General features: G+C 67.2%; 1 protein-coding gene across 4 annotated transcripts in view; it reads right to left on the reverse strand.

Moving 5' to 3' along the window:
* The window catches only part of BRSK2 (BR serine/threonine kinase 2), a 62,380-nt gene that overhangs the window by 9,877 nt on the left and 34,329 nt on the right, over window positions 1-18,174 (reverse strand). For all 4 annotated transcript variants that reach the window (XM_048215717.2, XM_048215713.2, XM_048215712.2 and 1 more), the window contains exons 2-14: window positions 13,623-13,717; window positions 12,300-12,385; window positions 9,667-9,807; window positions 9,057-9,173; window positions 8,262-8,295; window positions 8,015-8,083; window positions 7,793-7,939; window positions 6,437-6,468; window positions 5,944-6,108; window positions 5,718-5,815; window positions 5,482-5,632; window positions 1,143-1,203; window positions 181-388 (exon numbers count right to left, since the gene is read on the reverse strand). In XM_048215717.2, the coding sequence (XP_048071674.1) occupies window positions 181-388; window positions 1,143-1,203; window positions 5,482-5,632; window positions 5,718-5,815; window positions 5,944-6,108; window positions 6,437-6,468; window positions 7,793-7,939; window positions 8,015-8,083; window positions 8,262-8,295; window positions 9,057-9,173; window positions 9,667-9,807; window positions 12,300-12,385; window positions 13,623-13,717 (1,404 nt within the window). The remainder of the gene's footprint in view (window positions 1-180; window positions 389-1,142; window positions 1,204-5,481; window positions 5,633-5,717; window positions 5,816-5,943; window positions 6,109-6,436; window positions 6,469-7,792; window positions 7,940-8,014; window positions 8,084-8,261; window positions 8,296-9,056; window positions 9,174-9,666; window positions 9,808-12,299; window positions 12,386-13,622; window positions 13,718-18,174) is intronic.

Here is an 18,174-nt window from a genome sequence, read left to right on the forward strand (position 1 = left end):
CACCAGGCCTCCGACACACAGCGGGCAGGCCCGGGAGCAAGCAACTGTCTGGACGTACTGCCCGGGCCTGTACCATCCTAGAGGACACAGACTGCTGCCCGGGGCTCGTGGTCAGGGAACCAGCAGAGAGGAGAAGGGGCGGCCCCTGCCATCCCCATGGCTGCTTTTCCCTCCACTGACCTTGAAGTTTCCGGCGGTGGAAGCGGGGTGACCCCAGGAAACTGTTCTTGATGGAGTTGAGCCGTGTCCTCCAGGGCACCCCTCCGACGCTGGGGCTGGATGGTGGCGTGGGGTTGGGCGTGCCCGCCGGGCTCTCCTTGGGCGTGTGCACAGGCGTCCCCTTAGGGGTGGGGAGGGGACTACCCCTTGGAGAGGGGTGAGGGGTCACCTGTATGGTGGGGACAGATTTGGTGTTTGGTTCAGTCCCAGCGGCCAGGAGCCGGGTGGGGGCCGGCATGGTCGGCAGGCCCGGGGGCAGGGCCAGCTGGGGGCCTAGGCCCCCTGGGACAGGGGGTTGGGCCTGGGTGCCAGCCGGGAGTGGGTTGGACTTGGTGCCCTGCAGTGGCTTGTCGGTCAGCTTGGCCTTGCTCGGCAAGGTCTGGGTCTTGGGGTTGGGCCGCGAGGCGGCCTGTGGAGGGAGGACGTGTCCGGGCCGAGAGGTGCTCCGACAAGCTTCAGGCTCCACGGAGGTGGCCAGGGGGCAGGCCACGAAGGGGCTCTCAGGGGGCGGGGGGGGCAGGGCAAACTTTCTGACAGGCTACAGGGCAGGTGCAGGGGGCAGGGAGCAGAGCTCGAGGGTCCGCGAGAGCCGCCGTGCGAGCGCCCGCCACCCCCCGCATGCACACACAGCACCAGGCGGGCCAGAAAGAAATGTTCAAGCAGGACCCCAAGGCAGGACCAGCGGGGACAGGCAGGCGTGGGGGTGGGAGCGATTGCCATAAAAGAAAACAAATAACAGGAGAAAACAAACAAAACAAAAGAAAAGAACGTGCAGTTAGCCAGAGCGGCAGCAACCACGCGGGCGGCCCCAGCGGCAGGCGGGGGGCACGGCCCAGCCCAGGCTCTGGGAGCCTCCCCGGCCCCCCCCCACCGGTGCACGCTGGGCCTCTCAGAGCTGGGGGTGGGGTGGGGCGGGAGCTCACCCGGGGGCTGCTCAGCGGGCTGGTGGACAGGCCCGAGGAGGCGCCGCTGATGGACCTGGACCTGCAGACACAGGTGCGGAGAGGGTCAGCCGGGAGGGGCCGCGGCTCTCGGCTTCTCTCCCCTGGGCGGACCCTCCAAGAGGCCGGGAGCCCCAGCCGAGAGCCTCGAGGCCGCCATGGCCTGCGCACGCCTGGCCACAGGCAGGGCTGTCCTGCTGTCCCCACCCTGCCTCTCCCAGGGCCCAGGAGGGCCCCACAGCCCCTTCAGGGGGCCCCGTCGGAGCCCCAGTTCGGGGGGCTGGCTGCCTGTCTCGGGGCTCCTCTCCTCTACGTGGGAGCTGCCCCACGGCCAAGGCCCAGGCCCAGGATTGCACTGGGGAGCCCTCAGCAAGGGTCTGTTAGGGGCTTGGGTGGCCAGAAGAACGAGGTGGGACAGGTGTTTCCTGGGAGCTGCATCCAGCCCCCATGTCAGGTCCACTGTCCAGACCCTGGTGCCCCAAACCCAGCCAGAACCCCAAAGGCTGAACTGCCACAGGCCCTGAGTCCTGTGCTTGGCTGAGAGCCTCCCATCCTAGCACGTGGGCCACCAAGAGGGCACTGGCCCAGCCCTGCGTTGCCCACGGCCCACTTGCCCAGCCCAGAGCTGCCCACAGCACGCCGGCCCATAGCCCTCTCCTCACTGGCACCACGAGGGCCTGGGCAAGGCCAGGCTGGGGTGAGCGCTGGCTGGGACCACGAGCCTTGTCCACCACCGGCCCCACTGGGCCCGCAGACCTGGTGGGGCAGGAACCGGGCGCCCTGCGGGGCAGGGGCCTCACTCCACCACACCACACAGCCTCAGGGAAGGCACACCATGCTTGCTCAGCCCTGGGTGCTGGCACCTGCCACCCTTCGAGGAAAGAAACGGAGGGGGGTACCAAGGCAGCCACAAGAGAGAAGAGGAAAAGAGTGAAGGCCTGCCCGCACCCATCAGCCCAGCCCCGAGAGGTGCTCTCGCCCACCCACTCACGCCCCGGCCCAGCCCCTGGGCCTGAGGGAGGAGCTGAGCCCACTCTGACCAGGGCCCCGGCATTTGTGGGGTGGGGCCCCATGGCAGTTAGCCTCCAACTCCTTCACCCAACGCAGCCACGGAGCCGGGGACAGCACTGACCTTGCTCCCAGCCCCCTGGCCGAGCCTGCCCGCAGCCAGGACCGTGCCCAGAGCCAGGCCTGGGTCCAAAGCTTTTGGATGCTGGGAAGGGAGTGGGGGCCATTGGTCCCGGCTGGTGACCACCCCAACAGCCACAGGCCGGCAGGGCAGCAGCCAGGAGTGAGGCCCAGCGCCTGGGGCCTGCCTGCCACTGAGCCAGCCATGCACTCGTCACTTGGCACACGGAAACCAGAAAAGCAGCAGTGGAAGGAAGAGGGGTGGGGGCTGCCTCCACACCGTCCTGTCTAACCAGGCCGCCACCTGCCCGAGACAGAAAGGAGGGGGCCAGCACGCAGAGCAGCCAGGGTGGGGCGACAGGTGGGCAGCGAGAGGCCAGCAGTGAGCAGGCAGGGGCACGGGCAGGTACGGGAGCAGGCGGGGGGGAAACGGGTGAGGCCCGACCACCATCGCCCACGGGCAGCGGGCCCTGCAGGGGCAAGGCTGGGGGGCTCAGGAACGCCAGGCCCCATGCAGAGACCCCTGAGACTGTCATGCCTCCTGCCACCTACTGGGGAGCCTGCCACGCCCTGGGCTGCCGGCTTCCACTCTGGCCCCTGTGGGCAGCACAGAATGGGGGAGGGGAGAGTAAGCAGGGCCACGCGGAAGAGGCCTCACAGCCTGCAGACACTCGGGGGTCCCCGGGCAGGGAGAGCGCAGTGGGTCTCCCCACCCGGTCAGGCCAGCCACTGGCCTTGCCCCAGCAGCCCACGCCTCCTCGGGGCTCAGGCCCACCTGGCCCAGGCCCTTCCCCAGCGTGCTGGAGGTCTCCCTCGCCAGAGCTGCGAGGGCCGGAAGCGCCTCAAGCTCCGCCCTGCCACCAGGCCCGCCGTCGTCCTTGGGGCTGGGGGGCGGGGGATGGGTGGGCAGGGTGTATACCTGTCTTCTTTGCTGAATTGGGGGTGGGCTTCAGCGATATCCAGGCTTTTACTGAACATTGCTTTACTACAGCAGGAACAAAGCGAGAAAACAGAGTTACTGACGCAGCCCCACCAGGCGGCCCGGGAGGCCGGACCTCCGCACAGCTCCACACGAGCTGGGCATGGCCCACCTGGCCCCAGGCCAGGCACACGGGCACGAGGGGAGGTCAGGCAGGAGAGCGCCGGGGCCACAGCGCACCCCACCCCAGTGACCTGCTGGGCGGGGGTGGGGGGGCGGGGCAGGCCTTGGAGGATGCCCAGCACCCACCACCAGCCCTAGGACCCCTCCAGCCTCAGCTGGTGGCCCGCTGGGGCCCAGTGCCAAGTGGCCAAGCCAGAAAAAGCAGCGGAGCCTGGAGCGGCAGTGGCAGGTTGGGAGGTGCCGGGAAGAAGGGACTCTCCGGGGACCGCCACCGGGGACCACCAGGATGGTCCACAGCTGACCCTGTCCCAGCTCCTCCCACCCCGAGGCAGCCAGGCCTGGAAGGCAGAGCAGGACCCTCGGCTTGGTGGCTTCCCATGCCCGGCCCCCTGCTCCAGGCGGGTGAGGAGGGAGGGACGTGGGGTGGCCAGGATGAGGTGGGCCCTACGTCAGCACTTGGCCTGCACGGGGCAGGTCGATCGGAAGAGCAGGGGCAAGGCTCAGGAAAGGTGGGCTGGCGAGAGGTGGCCTCTCACCCTGGGGGCCTGCTGGGGAGAGGGGTGCCCACAACAAGCAGGATGCGAGGCACAGTCAGGGCAGGAGCTCAGCCAGCAGAGACCTTTCTCCCCGCCACCCTCACCAGTGCCCCAGTCCCGGAGCCCACGGGCAGTGGGCCATGGTGGTCTGGAGCCAGCCCGTCTCCCTGGGGGAGGCCTGGGACCACCGAGAGAGCAATGACCACCAGCCAATGAGCCCAGTTTAATCATGATGGTGGCCTTGTTTCCTGGCAAATACCTTGAGAGGCCTGGCTGTCTCCAGCACTCAGCCCCCAGGTGACCAGGGGCAGCCCCAGAGCTAGGACCCCCAGAGCTGGGTCTCCAGGTCCCAGAGCTATGGAGAAAACCCCCACCTGGGCGGGAACACTGGGCCCCTCCCCAAGCAGGCCCTGCGCGGGGCCAGGATGAGGATTGGCTGAGGGCCCCGCCTGGCCAGCCAGAGTCAGCGGAGGCCCTGCAGGACCAGGGCACCCTTCCTTCCTCCAGGGGGTGCTGTGGGCACAGCCCAGACCTGCTTGCGGCCCTTAATCCTTGTCCTTCCATCCTTGTCCTTGACCCCCACACCACCACAGGTGACCCAAACATGGGGCCAGCATCAAGTGGGGACAGGCCTGCTGGGTGGCTCTGAACATGGCCTGACCCCAGTGTAGCCAAGTCCAGTCCACTCCAGTGCAGCCCAGCGCTGTTCCAGACGGCCTGACCCGCCCAGTCCAACCCAGGCCCACAGAGCAAAGCCCAGTCCAGTCCAGCCCAGCTCAGTCCACCTCGGTCTATCTCTGTCCAACCCAGCTCAATCCAACCCAGTCCAGTCCAGTCCAGCCCAACTCAGCTCAGTATAATGCAGCTCAGCCCAGTCCAGCCCAGTCCAGGTCAGTCTAGCCCAGCACAGTCCAGCCCAGTCCAGGTCAGTCTAGCCCAGCACAGTCCAGCCCAGTCCAGGTCAGTCTAGCCCAGCACAGTCCAGCCCAGTCCAGGTCAGTCTAGCCCAGCTCAGACCAGCTCAGCGCAGTCTAGTCCAGCGCAGTCCAGCCCAGTCCAGCCCAGTCTAGCCCAGCGCAGTCCAGCCCAGTCCAGGTCAGTCTAGCCCAGCTCAGACCAGCTCAGCGCAGTCTAGTCCAGCGCAGTCCAGCTCAGTCCACCCTCGTCCAGCTCAGCCCAGTTCAGCCCAGCTCAGCCCAGCTCAGTCCAGCCCAGTCTAGCCCAGCGCAGTCCAGCCCAGTCCAGGTCAGTCTAGCCTAGCTCAGTCCAGCCCAGTCCACCCTCGTCCAGCTCAGGCCAGTCCAGCCCAGCCAAGTCCACCCCAGTCCAGTCCAGTCCAGCACAAGCAGTCTGAGCACCCCAGCCCAGCCCCTAGCACAGCGTGGTCCAGCCGCACCCAGTGGCCTTGGCCCAGCCCCAGGGCCGTGGGCAGGGCGTGGGGGGGGGGGCAGAGATGAACCATGTCAGGCCCAGCACAGCCCATGAGGACTGCTAACGCTGACGAGGCCAGGCCGCCAGGAGGCGGAGTGGGGGGGTCCTCCTGGAAGGCACGCACCTCTGGCCATGTTGGGCCATCTCGATGGCCCGCCGCGCGGGCACTGGGGAGCCGCCATCTGTCACGCTGAGCACCTCCATGGACTTGCGTTCAGGCCGCCGTTTGCCGTGCCGGTTCAGCATTGGGGAGTCCACACGCTTCCGGGGAGGGTCTGTGTGCAGACAGGGGTCAGGGCCAGGCAGGCCGCTGGGCCTGGGAGGGGCAGCATGGGGCCAGGCCACCCGGCCACCTTATACCTATTTCATTTCTGGGGGGCAGGTCCTCATCCTCATGGCTCGGGTACCTTTCTTTCCGGTCCAGGAGAAGGAAATAAATCATCTTCTCCTGGTTTTCCCTGCAGTGGGCGAGAGGCACCAAGAAGGCTTGGCAAGTCCGTTCCTGGGTGGCGTCCCACCCTGTGGCCGCCTGCCTGGGAGGGGCCGCTGGGGCCCCAGACCACGCCACAGCCCCCCACTGACGTACTCCTCGGACAGCAGGTCCTGCAGCAGCTTGTTGCGGTCCCGGAAGCAGCCCAGCGAGTGCATGCTGTCCAGCACGTCGGGGTCAATGTCCTCCAGGCTGGGCAGCGAGCGGATCTGCACCTTGCGGGGGATGGGCTGCTCTGGCTCTGGCTCGTTCTTGCCCCCTCTGTGGATGACAGACACCGCGGGGTCACACCTCTACTCCGCAGCCTAGGGCTCCTCCGCCCCCACCCCGAGGTGCCGGGAGGGCGGGGCCCACCCGTTCCCGGGGCCCCGAGTCTTGCTGCTCTCCCTGCGCCCAGCCCCTGCACGCCTCCTGCATCCTGCCTCTGCCCAGCGCAGGCCGGCCTGGGGGCCCTGAGAGCCAGGAGCGGCTGAGGCTGGGGGCAGGCCTGCGCTGGGCTGGGTCACCCCCCGCTTTCCCTAGCAGGCCCTCCAGGCCATGGTGACAGGTGAAAGGCAAAGCAGGCGACGTGGGAGGAAAAGCTACTTACATATACCATATGTGTTTCTGAATGTGCTCTAGCTACAAGGGAAGAGAAACAGGGAGTTAGTACGAGGAGGGACGGAGGAGCCCACGTTAGGAGGGGGGGGGCGGGAGCACGGGGAGGGAAGGAGCGCAGGAGTGCGCAGAGAGCAGGACAGGAGGAGTAGGGGAGGAAGGGGCTGGAGGGAGGGTGCGGAGGGAGGGTGCGGAGGGGAGGAGAAAGGGAGAGAGGGCATGGGCACAATGTGGGTGGAGGGTGGGGAGTGTGGGGAGGGGCTGTGTCCCCGGAGGCTCCAGGCTAGCACCCCTGAGCCTGCCTACCCCAGGTGAAAGAAAAGATGCGGACCCAGAGAGAGAAGGAAGGTGGGCAGGGCTAGGGGCCTGCAGGCAGGGCTGGGGGGCCTGGACCGCAGAGGGAGTGAGCACGGAAGCAGAGTGGCCTCCGGGGTCCAGGGCTCCGGGAGGAAGGCCAAGGGAGGAGGGCAGGGGAAGCAGCCAGGGAGGCCCTCCTGAGCACAGGAAGGGGCTGGGTGCAGGTGAAAGCAGGAGGCTTGGGGGCCGGCCCTGCTCTCCCCCCACATCTACTCGGAACAGCCCGGTTGGGAGGGTGGGGGAGGGCGGCCTCTTGGGCACTGGGCCACCCCTGTCCTGGAGAGGCCAGCCAGGGGAGTTCTGCTGCCCTTGCTCTGGGGACCAGCCCTCCTGGCTCGAGCTGAGGAGCTGAGCCGCAGGGAGGCCAGAGGCTTCTCTCAGGAGGAGGAGTTTCCCTCATGCCTTCCCCGGCCCCCAGCTGTCAAGAGCGGTCGTGAGGAGCTAGTCACGCTGACCAGGCCCTGGAAAGCCTGGGACACAGGGGTCGCCATCAGTGGGCATTCACCTGCCAGGCACACCAGCACTCCCAAACCACGTATCCACACCCATGCGTATACCCACACCCATGCACACGCAGGTACACGCCCGGACACATGTGCACACACCCACACACCTGTGTACGTGCCCACACGGCCATGCCCACACCCGCACCCACGCACACGCAAGTACATGCCTCTGTACGTGCACACACGCCCCTGCACACCTGAACACACCTGTGTATGTGCCACACGGCCAGGTGCGTGGGCACGTGCACCCAGGGCTTACTTACCCACGTGCTCTCACACACGTGCGCACGCACACGCACTGTGCACACCCAGGGCCCCCCGTAGGGGGCCACACACAGGCACAGGCGGGGTTCCCCTGCAGGTGCCAGCCCTTCCCCCTGGGAGGAGACGCTGGAGATGGGACCCGGGCCCTATCAGGGCGGTCCCAGGCAGGGACCTGGTGGGCTCTGGGGGTGGGGGGGTCCTCCGACCCGTCCGGGACCCACCGTGAGGCGCCGGGCAGCGTCCACCTCAATCATGCCGCGCAGCAGGCTCTGGCAGTCGGGCGGGATGAAGTGCGGCATGTGGAACACGCCTCGCTTCACCTTCTCCAGCAGCTGCCTCAGGTTGTCGTCGTCGAAGGGCAGCGCCCCCTGCCGGCAGGGGACTGGGGTCACCTCGGGAGGGGCGCACAGGGGCAGCGCCGCGGGGGGAGGGGGGGGCCTCACCACCAACAGGGCGAACAGGATCACGCCGCAGCTCCACACGTCTGCCTTGCGGCCGTCATACTTCTCCCCCTGCGGGCGGCAGTGGGGTTGGCGGGGTGAGCGGCCGGGCTCCGGGCTCCGCAGAGAGGGTGGAGCCCCGGCACAGGGGGTGGGAGGGAGGCGGCCAGGGCCCCAGGGGTCTGCAAGGCTCAGGTGGCGAAGCCCCCTGGACAGGCAGCGACAAGGGGGTGGTGCTGTGACTACTTACCCGGATCACCTCGGGGCAGGCGTAGTGGGGGGATCTGGAGGTAAAAGCAGCAGTCAGGCGCGAGGTTCGGGACCCGCTGTCTGCCCTGGCCATCCCTCCCCGCCTGCACTCAGGGCTGCCCCCCAGGACCACAGCAGTGGAGCCACCCGGAGGCACACTCTGCCTGCAGGAGACGCCCCTCCGGGGTACCCCCAGGCCCACTAGGAGGCTCTAGGGGCTTTGGTGCCGACCCCCTCACAACCTAATCCTACTGTGTGCTTCCGGGGGAGACTGAGGCACGGGAGCCTGTGGGCTCCACCACACGGAAGGCTGTGTGTGTGCAGCTGTGCAGGGGCGTGTGTGCACGTACAGAGGCGTGTACTTGCGTGTGCGTGGGTGCGGGTGTGGGCATGGCCGTGTGGGCACGTACACAGGTGTGTGGGTGTGTGCACATGTGTCCGGGCGTGTACCTGCGTGTGCACGGGTGTGGATACGTGGTTTGGGAGTGCTGGTGTGCCTGGCAGGAACGTCGCGGGAAGGCCCACGGGGTTGAGTGCACACCGAGCAAGCCAACAGCCACGGGGAGGGCCGGACCTGCCTTCCCTGCCAGAGAGCCGAGGGGGGCCCTGGGCCCCAACGGTCACCAGGCAGGGTTCCTTCACGGCATCGCACTTTGCGGCAAAGTGTGGGGGCAGAGCCGGGGGTCCTGGGGCTCCAGGCCCCCCAGCTGGACAGCTGAGACCACTGGCTGCGTGGACGGGGCGGGGTGGGGCCTTCGGGGCCGCAGCCCGGCGCTCTCCCGGCCTGGCCGCTCACCCGCAGCTGGTCTCCAGCAGGCTGTCGCCAACCTGCAACGAGGCCATGCCGAAGTCCGCGATCCGGATGTTGTTTTTCTCATCCAGGAGCAGGTTTTCCGGCTTCAGGTCCCTGTGGCTGGGAGGGAAGGCGGCACTGAGGCTGACCCGTCCCCAAGCTGCCTCCCCGCCCCTAGCCCGTCCACGCAGCACTGGGCTAGCGGCAGCCTGGCCTGGTGATGTCACAGGCCACCAATGGGAAGTCGCCTGCCCGGCACAGGTGGTCTTGGGGACAGAGGAGCGGGGACCCTCTGGGTCACACCATGTGCTCCCACCCACCCCAGGGCGGGCTTTGCTTCACTCCCTGGAGCCCCTACCATAAGTGCTCTGGGCCAAGGCCAACCTGGGATCCCCAGTCCAGGGTGACCAGGCCCCGGGACCCCTGAGAGATCGGAGGAGGGGGCTCCTGGAACCTGGGGCGGACAGCAGCTTCCTAATGCTCCTGAAAGGGGGTCGAGAGAGAGTGTGCCATCTGCTCTAGGGGCACGGGGGCAACACGGGGGGGCGGAGGGACCTGGTCAGGGGTGTGCCTAGCGGGGGACGGGGACGCCCCGCGGGGTCGGGGCGCGCACCATATAGAGTGGCTGTGGCAGAAGTCCAGCGCGGAGATGATCTGCCGGAAGAACTTCCGGGCCTCTTTGGGGGTCAGCCTCCCCTTCTTGACAAGGTAGTCGAAGAGCTCCCCGCCAGACACGTGTTCTAGCACCAGGTACCTGTGGGGGCGGGTGGGCGTCGCGGGGCTGCACGTGCTCCGACCCGCCCTCCTTGGGGCCACCCAGCCACAGTGGCGCCGGCCAGAGGCTGCCGGCCGGCATCCGTCCCGGCACCACCCTCTGCCTGTCCCGGCCTCCAGCACCCTTGGCACGAGGGCCCCACCACCCCAACTCCTGGCAGGCCCACTCCCGGCACCGACTGGGGGGAGCCCTCTGCTGTGGGGAATCCAGGCCCGGGACCAGCCCTGGGCCCCTGGTTGAAGGACAGCACGGCCTCCAGGCAAGGGGGGCACTGTGGCTGCTGACCCCTACGCAAGCTGGGGCCGTGACCATTCTAGGCCCTCCGTGGCTAGCCCAGCTTGGGCTCCCAGGACAGGGGCATGAATCAGACATCGGGCCCTCAGGGAGCCCTGGCCATCAGGGCAGACCTCCAAACAGGGTGAGCAAGGGCCTGGGGCAGGGGTGGCCCTCACACTGGGTCTTGGAAGACAGAGGAAAAAGGTGGGCGTGGCCCAGCTGGCAGGTGGTCACTGCCCCACCTCAGCTCCCCCGGGCCAGGTGGCCTGGAGGCCTAGACTGGTGCAGGGGCTGGAGGCTGGGCCACCAGGGGCATTCTGACAGGGCCCCGGGCTCCCTGGCTCTGTGGGCCAGTGGCCTGAAGGCCTGGCACTCCCCTCTGCCGCCCCTTTGTGCCCTTCCATCTGCTGTGTTGTGTCACGGGCAGGGGCCCAGGGACTGAGGGTCCTCTGGGCTATGGTGCAGGGCCGCAGTGAGGGCAGGGCAGGATGGGGAGAGCTGGAGGGGCGGGGCATGTCTGGCCCGGTGATGGTGGCAGCATGGAGGGAGGGACCCCAAGGCAGGGGGCACAGCACGGCCCCTGGGACGTGTGGGTATGGATGCCTGCAGGACCCCCAAGGAGTTGCTGGACGAAGCCAAGGGTATCTCCAGAGCTGGTCTTGCAGGCATGGAGGGATCGGTTGCGAAGGGGGCACTGGGTGGGATTCCGGCAGGAGGGGCCATCCTGGGGTCCCGCCCTGCTCCCCAAGCAGGAGGATCCGAGCGCAGCACAGGCCACAGGGTGACCTCACTGGCAGGGGGCCCCTGACCGCCCCTCCACCTGCAGGCTCCCTGGGTGGCCTGGGGGCTTGGGAGTCCTGGGGAGTGGGGGGCCCGCAGGACCTGATCACCCTCGTGCTAGGCGTGGTGTCCCTGTCATCCGGCCTTTACCTGGGCTGTGTCCCCCGCCGGGCTGCTGTCCTAGGCCCTCCCTTGCTTCCTGACCCCCACCCCCAAGGTGGCCTCCTTGTGGCCCAAGGCTCTGCCTGTCACCCCCCCAGGTCTGTCCTCGCCAGGATCTTGGCAGAAATGAGGCATGAGGGGTCTCCTGCGTGTTGTGTGTAGAGGTGGCCAACGCCACCTGCCCCCAAACTCATGGGACACCACTGGACACTGCAAGGTGGGCCCCCGGTCAGGCCGATGGTGGGGGCTCATACAGGTGTGTGTCTCGGGGCACAGAGCTCCTCACGCTCACAGCGTCAGGGGCCCCAGCACCCCCACACCCGTGCTGACTAAGTGCCTCCAACACTTGGGTCCCAGCCAGCACAGCGGGAAACGGCCGGACAGTGAGTCGCTTGTCGGAGAGGCTGCAGCTTGGCCCTAGGGGCCGTCCTCGACCCGCGTGCCTGAGCCTTCCTGCTCCCCTGGGGCAGCCCTCGGGTTCCGGCTTCATGCCCCAACCCCCACTGCCCAGCACAGTACGGGCACCTGGGCCTTGGAGTTGAGCCCTCGAGGGTCCCCTGGGCCAGCCCCTGCGCATGTTTCCTCACTCAGTGCCAAAGTGCCCAAGGAAAGTGCCACGGAAGCCCCTCCCTGAGGGCCTGGGCATCATTGGCCGGGTCTCCTACAGTCACACAAGCACTAGTGACAGGCCTGGATGCCCCCTTGCAGTGACCCTGGGAGGGACTGCCACCCACAGCCCAGGCAAGCTCAGGGAGGCCATACAGCTGGTGACTTGGCGGAGGGGCTCCACCTGCCAACCCAGGTGTGCTTGGGACGCGAGGGTTCCGCTGGCCTCAGAGGTCAGCTGCTCTCAGCAGTGTGGGAGCCGGACACCCCAGGGAGGTGCGACAGCAGGCCCGACGAGGGGCCTGGTGTGGCCACAGTCGTCGGCCAGCCTGGCGTCCCACAGTCCAGTGAGGGAGCAGATGGGGGCTCAGTGGGCATGGGGAAGGGTCCCTGGGAGCCCTGGCAGAGTATCAGGGATGGGGGGGCGCTCACTGGGGCTCACTGCTTGGCCCCGGCTACCAGCCCCCGCCTCCAGGAAGCCCTACCCCCTGGGGAGTTCAAGCTGGTGGCTCTGCCGTGGCCTGGGCTGGGAGCGCCGACCACGGAAGCCTCCGAGAGCTCCCTCCTTGCCAGGGCCCCCTGCCCGACGGGCTGCCCGTGCCTTCCCCGAGGCCCCGCCCAGGCTCTCCACACCCGGCAATACCTACAAATATTTTTTGTTTTCATAAACGTCGTGCAGCTTCAGAACGTGAGGGTGTTCGATGAGCTTCAGGATGGCGATCTCCCGCTCCACCTGCTCGGGGACAAGAGGTCCAGCGGGGGGCAGGCGCGTTACCTCCCACCCGCAGCCCCGGGGTGGGCTGTGGGGGATGCCGACGCCACACCGCCCTGCCCTCCAGGGGTCTCTGGCTGGTCTCTGAGGGGTCGAGGGCCGTGCCCCCTGGACGCCTCAGCTGAGTCATGGGGGCAGCAGGAGGCTTGGAGGAGGGCCAGCCTAGCGATGGGGTCTGCCCCTCTGTGGACTGGCCCGTCCCATCCCAGGGACATCACACAGGGGGCTGCCTCCCGACCCCTCCACCCAGGCCCTGCCAGGCCTTCAGGGGGGTGGGCCCCAGTTAGATCCCCGGGCCCCTGCCACTGAGCTCTTGTCTCTCTGCTCGGAGAGCTTATGGGCATCTCGAACTCAGTGTCCCCAGCTGAACGTGTGGGTCCGGGTGCTGTCCAAGGCAAGGTCAGGGTCTGCCCACTCCCACCGAAGCAAGCATCACCTCCCCTTCAAACTGCCCCAGCTGCGGTCCCGGGGGTTCCCCAGTGGGGCCCGCACAAGTCCTTCCCTGCTCTCCAGCGCAGTCCTCTTCCTCGTCAGCAGCCCCCCATCAGCCTCCACCCCCCAGGCAGCCCATCACTGCCCTCCAGGCGTGCTGGCCCCACGTGCCCCCACGGGAGAGGTCTGCGAGAGCATGAGACACAGTCCCCAGGGCAGGTGGCAGCCGTGGTGACAGAGAACCCCCAGAGTGCCACCTGCCTGCAAAGGTCTGAGTGCTCCACACCCACGGGTGAGCAGGCAGGTGGGGGAACCCAAGGCCTGAACAACCCCTTCCCACTGGGCGTCCAGTCCCAAAGGGGGTCCAGACTGCACCACACGAGGGGCCTCCCAGGACCGGGCAGGGAGGAGGGCGGGAAGAGGAGGGTCTGTGCGGTCCCGGTAAGTGTCACGTCCTCTTTCCCTCCTCAGAGGCAGGGGCCTCCTGAATCTAACTGGGGAAACTAAGGCCCAGCTGGCTATCCCAGCAGGTTGGCACAGCGCCCAGATGGTGCCCCTGGCTAAGGCCAGGAGAAAGGGCAGGCAGGGTCGAGGGGGCAGCCAGGTGCAGGGTGCTGGTCATGGTCAAGAGTGCCAGCGCGGGGAGCCCGCTCTGTGGCCGGAGCTGCACACCTGTGCTCCAGCAGGACCGAGCAGGGCGACCCACCTGGTCCGGCTTCTCTGTAGCCCGTGGGGTTCCCACCGCAGGGCCCCCACCTGAGCTCACCTTCATCAGCACAGACTCGCTGAGCTTCTCCCGGTTGACAATTTTGATGGCCACTTTCTGGCATGTGACACAGTGAATTCCCAGCTTCACAAGGCCTGTGGGGTGGAGAAGCTCCCTGAGACCCCATCCAGGGCCCCAACCAGCAGGGGACCTAACTGCTCCCCCTTGCAGGCCCCTCACTTGGGGCCCGGGCCCTGCCCCCACCCCTCTCCACCCCATGCGCCCCAAGCTGGATTCCCACAGCCACTGTCCACCGTCCTGTGCTCCTTGGTCACTGCCCAGAACAGCTCCGTCTCGGAGTGTCCCTGCCCCACATCACATCCCCCGCCAATGGAACCAGCCCCCTGACCTCCTTGAGTTCCCCCTTGCTCTGGAGACCATGACACCAAGAGTCCCCCACTCCAGGCCTTCAGCCACTGCTCAGCCGCCCCGCGGGGGAGCCAGGGTGTCGTCAGGCTCAGGGCCACCCCCTGCCTGGCCCCTTAGGGACCCCTCCCCCCGGGATGCTCAGCCTCTGCCACCCGACCCACCAACCTCCCCTTTCAGCCTGCAGCTCTCGGGACAGGGTGCCCGGACGGGGTTGGCTCGCAGCCGTCTCCAGGACAGCAGGCTGGGCCCAACGCCACTCCCTGGACAGCACCACCCCAGCCTCCCACACCCCATGGCCCCCATGCCTGGACCCCCCCCCCAGGACAGAACACTAATTCACCTCTTTCTCATGGTCCCACTTCTAGGACCTGAGTCCTGGCACTTCAGTCGTCCTGGTCGCCACCCCCCTTGTCCTGTAGCCGCAGCCAGGCTTCCGCCTCCCCGGCTGGGACAGGCCCCTGGTGCCACCAGCAGCCTCACCCCCACTGCAGCCTGGGCTGCTGCCAGCACCCTCCAGAACTCTGGCTGGACCGCTCTGTGGCCCAGGACACCCCGCCTCTCCGTCCCTGAGCCTAGGCCCCCAACCCTGACATTCTCCAAGGTGACTTTCCTTCCCAGGCAGGCACATGAAGGCCATCATGACGGCTGGACCCACCTCCAGCACTTGGGGGCATGGAGGGCCAGGCGACCCTGTTCACCTTGGCATCACAGCCCGACCCTGGGATGCCCTTTCTGAGAACACTGAGGGACGCCCACACTGTGTTATCCTAACATGATCAAAGTCGGGATCCCGACCGCATCCCCCACCGCCAGTTGTTGCTGCTTTAACCATGACCTTGAGTTCCTTGCCATGCTCACCAGCTGCCTGGGTTCGCCTGAGTGGCAGGGGGAGTCTTACCAATTTGCAAGAGCCCCTCAGTTTTTATGGGAAATGAATCCCTTGTCAAATGCATAGAAAACACCTTCCCTTAATGGACCGCATGTCCGTGACTTTACGAGGTCTCTGTGTCCTTCCTTGGAGCACGGTCACGGCTGTCCTTCCCAGCACGGCGTCTTGCCCTCCCCCGGTGTTGGGCTCCGTGTGCACAGGGAGCTTGGCCGAGAGAGGACGCCGTGCTTGCCCAGATGCAGGAACAGCGGCAGGAGCAGTGGCAGGCGGGCGCAAGGAGGGCAGGTGGGGGACGTGGGCCATCCTGGGTGGTGCCCAAGGGCCAGAAGGTCGTGTGTACGCTCCAGGAAGGACAGATGGGCTCCTGGGCTCCAGCAGGTGTGCCCGCTGAGGCCCCCCACCAACTCCTACCCCAGGGAGGCCTGCAGACCCTGGGGCCTCTTGCTGGCTGCCTGTGATCTGGCCCTGAGCCTGAACCTCGAAAGGTCAGCGGGAAGAGCGCACAGCAGGAGGGCGCAGTTGGCGTTTGTCGGTAATTCAGGGCTGGAGGCCCAGGGACTCACTGCCCCCAAGACAGGATCAGCTCTTGCCACCGGCCGTGTTACCCAGTCAGCAGGCACCAGCCAGAGTTAGAAGCAAAACTCGTGCCTGGCGAGTCCCCAGAACCAGGCTGACAGGGCAGGGGGAGCTGGGGAACAGGCAGCAAAAGCCGCTACTCCACAGGCGAGAGACAAGCTCCTCCAAGTCCTGAAGACCCAGGACAGACACCGGACGAGGCGGCCGGACACCTCCCCAGAGGAGAGAGCTCCAGGCCCGAAGCGGCTGGAACAGGAGCCCGAGAGACCCCACAAGGCCGAGCGCCATCACCGTGTGATCCCCAACACAGGTGGGCACGGCCCAGGGCCAGCTCTGGTGGCCGGTTCCTGCAGCAAACAACGGGAGGGACAGGACGTCCCCGGACAGCATGGGGCTCGGGAGCCATGGCTCAGGCACCAGGGTACCGGGTGGATGGGCAGGAGGACGCACCCACACACACACCTCGCAGCCGTGCACACAGTCCTCGGAAAGCAGAAGTCACAGACGTGGGGAGAAATGTCATCCTGCTTCCAGAAAAGGACAATGTCCGAGTGACAGGGCGCTCGACGGCCATGCCGGCCACCCGTCCAGAAGCAGAAAGCTGCGCCATTGGTGTCGCCCCCACCGAGCGCTGTGCCAGGCGCTGTGTGACGTGAGGGAATGCGGGGGACACCACCAGCCGCTGCACAGCTGCCCCGTGGACAAGGTGCCCCACGCCATGGGCCTGCCCCTGCCCCCCAGAGCTGCTAGAGGGCCTGTGGGCTGGGCGCCAGGGCTCTCAGCCCTGGTCCCCAGGAGCCCCCTGCTGAGCCCAGGTGAGGCCAGCCAGGAGGCTTGGCCAGGTCAGGAGGGGCAGCTCCCTCCCTGTCTTCGTCCCCCTCCACCTGCTGCCTCTGGCAGGAAAGTCTTCAGCCCTGCAGACTCCCGCTCACCCCTCAAAACCCAGCGTACAGGTGCCCCTCCTTAGTGAAGCTTCTGGCCACCCTGGGCAGTGACTCCGCCCTGGGGTCCTCTGCAGGGGGTGTTTGGGTTCCTAGCAGTCCTACCACTTCCCTGGCGGCAGGGAGTGGGCCGTGTGCCCTTGGGAGCGCCCCCTAAGCACGCTCGGGATGGTGGGGGGACAGCGTCTGCTGGGGGGCCCACAGTCACCCTAATGACCCAGAGCTGCCGCTGCTCAGGCTTGTGACACATTATCGTCTCTACAGCAAACACGTGTGCGTACCGAAGCAGGGCCAGCGTGCTGTGTCACCGATGCCCGGCCCAGGCCCAGGCGGCGGGTGCAGGAGGGTGCTGGACCGCCTGCGTCCACTCTGCAGGAAGGCTCCAGGCGTCCAGGAGCCCCAGGGGCCTCCCGGGGAAGGCACAGGCGAAAGGCCAAGGAAGAGCCCAGGCCTCCTGGGCCTGCACCACCCAGCAGGTCCTCACCGCACCCCAGACTTGGCACGAACACGCGTGTGCTTTAATGAGCATACCACCCCCCGGGGCCGCAAGTCTGGCCGGGAAAGTCAAGGGGACCTATGGACGGCCCTCCTGCACACCCTGCCCTCCACTCACCTATCACTACCCACGGCGCCCAGAGGGGGCCAGAGAGCCAGCATGCAGGGGGCTGCAGGCGGGCTGGTGCTCCCTAGGGTGGGCTCGGGACCACTCTGCAGGCAGTGCCCACTCCTCGGGCCCTGCAGCTCTGACCAGTCCTCCCACTGCACAGTCTGGAAGGAGGGAGGAGGCTGGCCCTGCATGTGCTGGGCCCCACGTGGCTCTGAGGGGCACAGGGCAGCCCCAGAGCAGTGGGGAGCAGGGCGCCGCAGGGCGGGGGCTCAGGGCAGAGGACACTCCTGAGCAGATGTCTCCTGGGGTTCATCCTTTACCTCCCTCTTCTTGTCATGGTCCTTCAGAAAAAACCCTGCTGGAGCCCCCTGAGCCCTGGGAGCCCCCAGAGTAGGACCTGGGCTCCCACTGCCCAGAGACCACCCTCTGTTCTGGGCAGGGGTCTGGGAGCAGATGACAGACAGGGTTGCATCAGGAAGAGCCACATCCTGAGTGTCCACCATGTGCCAGGTGTGGACAGCCCCCCACAGGGAGGAGCCCAGAGCCTGAGAGGAGCACCACTAGCCACGCCTGCCCCCACCGCACCGCCAGCTGGCCGTGGACCAGGGCCACGTGAATGCCACCGCCTCTGCGGGTGCCTGGGAACACCACCGGCCCTGCAGGGTCCCGTGACGAGATGCACGCAGGGCACACGCAGCTCCTGCCCAGGGGGGCGGGGGGAGCAAAGGGAGAAATGATTGCTTTTGCCATTTCTCATCCAGATCACCAAATATCTACATGGGTGGACACCTGAGGAGGCCCCTCCTCATTGCTGACTCAGTTACTCTCCAGACTCGCCTTGATCCCGGCACCCTGCCCCCCTGCAGCCCCGGCCACGGGCCCACCCTCAGGGGGGCAGCTCTCCTGAGCCAGGAGTTTCTGCCAGAAGGCCCTCCGGCGGCCGCCTCCCCATCTGGCATCCTGCAGTCCCTCCTGAGCCCCCCCAGCGGAGGCTGAGAACGCAGGGAAAGGGCGGGAGTCAGCTGTCCACCCGCAAGGCCCGCGACAGAACTGGATGTGAGACGCGGGGAAGGAGTGGGTCGCAGGCTCCCGGGTGGTGAGCGGTGGTGCAGACACAGCAAGTCCCTCAGGGGAGGAGAGGAACCTGGCCAGGAAAAGGAGGGCCACTGT

This window comes from Ursus arctos, unplaced genomic scaffold (assembly GCF_023065955.2).
Source record: "Ursus arctos isolate Adak ecotype North America unplaced genomic scaffold, UrsArc2.0 scaffold_23, whole genome shotgun sequence".
Classification (NCBI taxonomy): Eukaryota; Metazoa; Chordata; class Mammalia; order Carnivora; family Ursidae; genus Ursus; species Ursus arctos.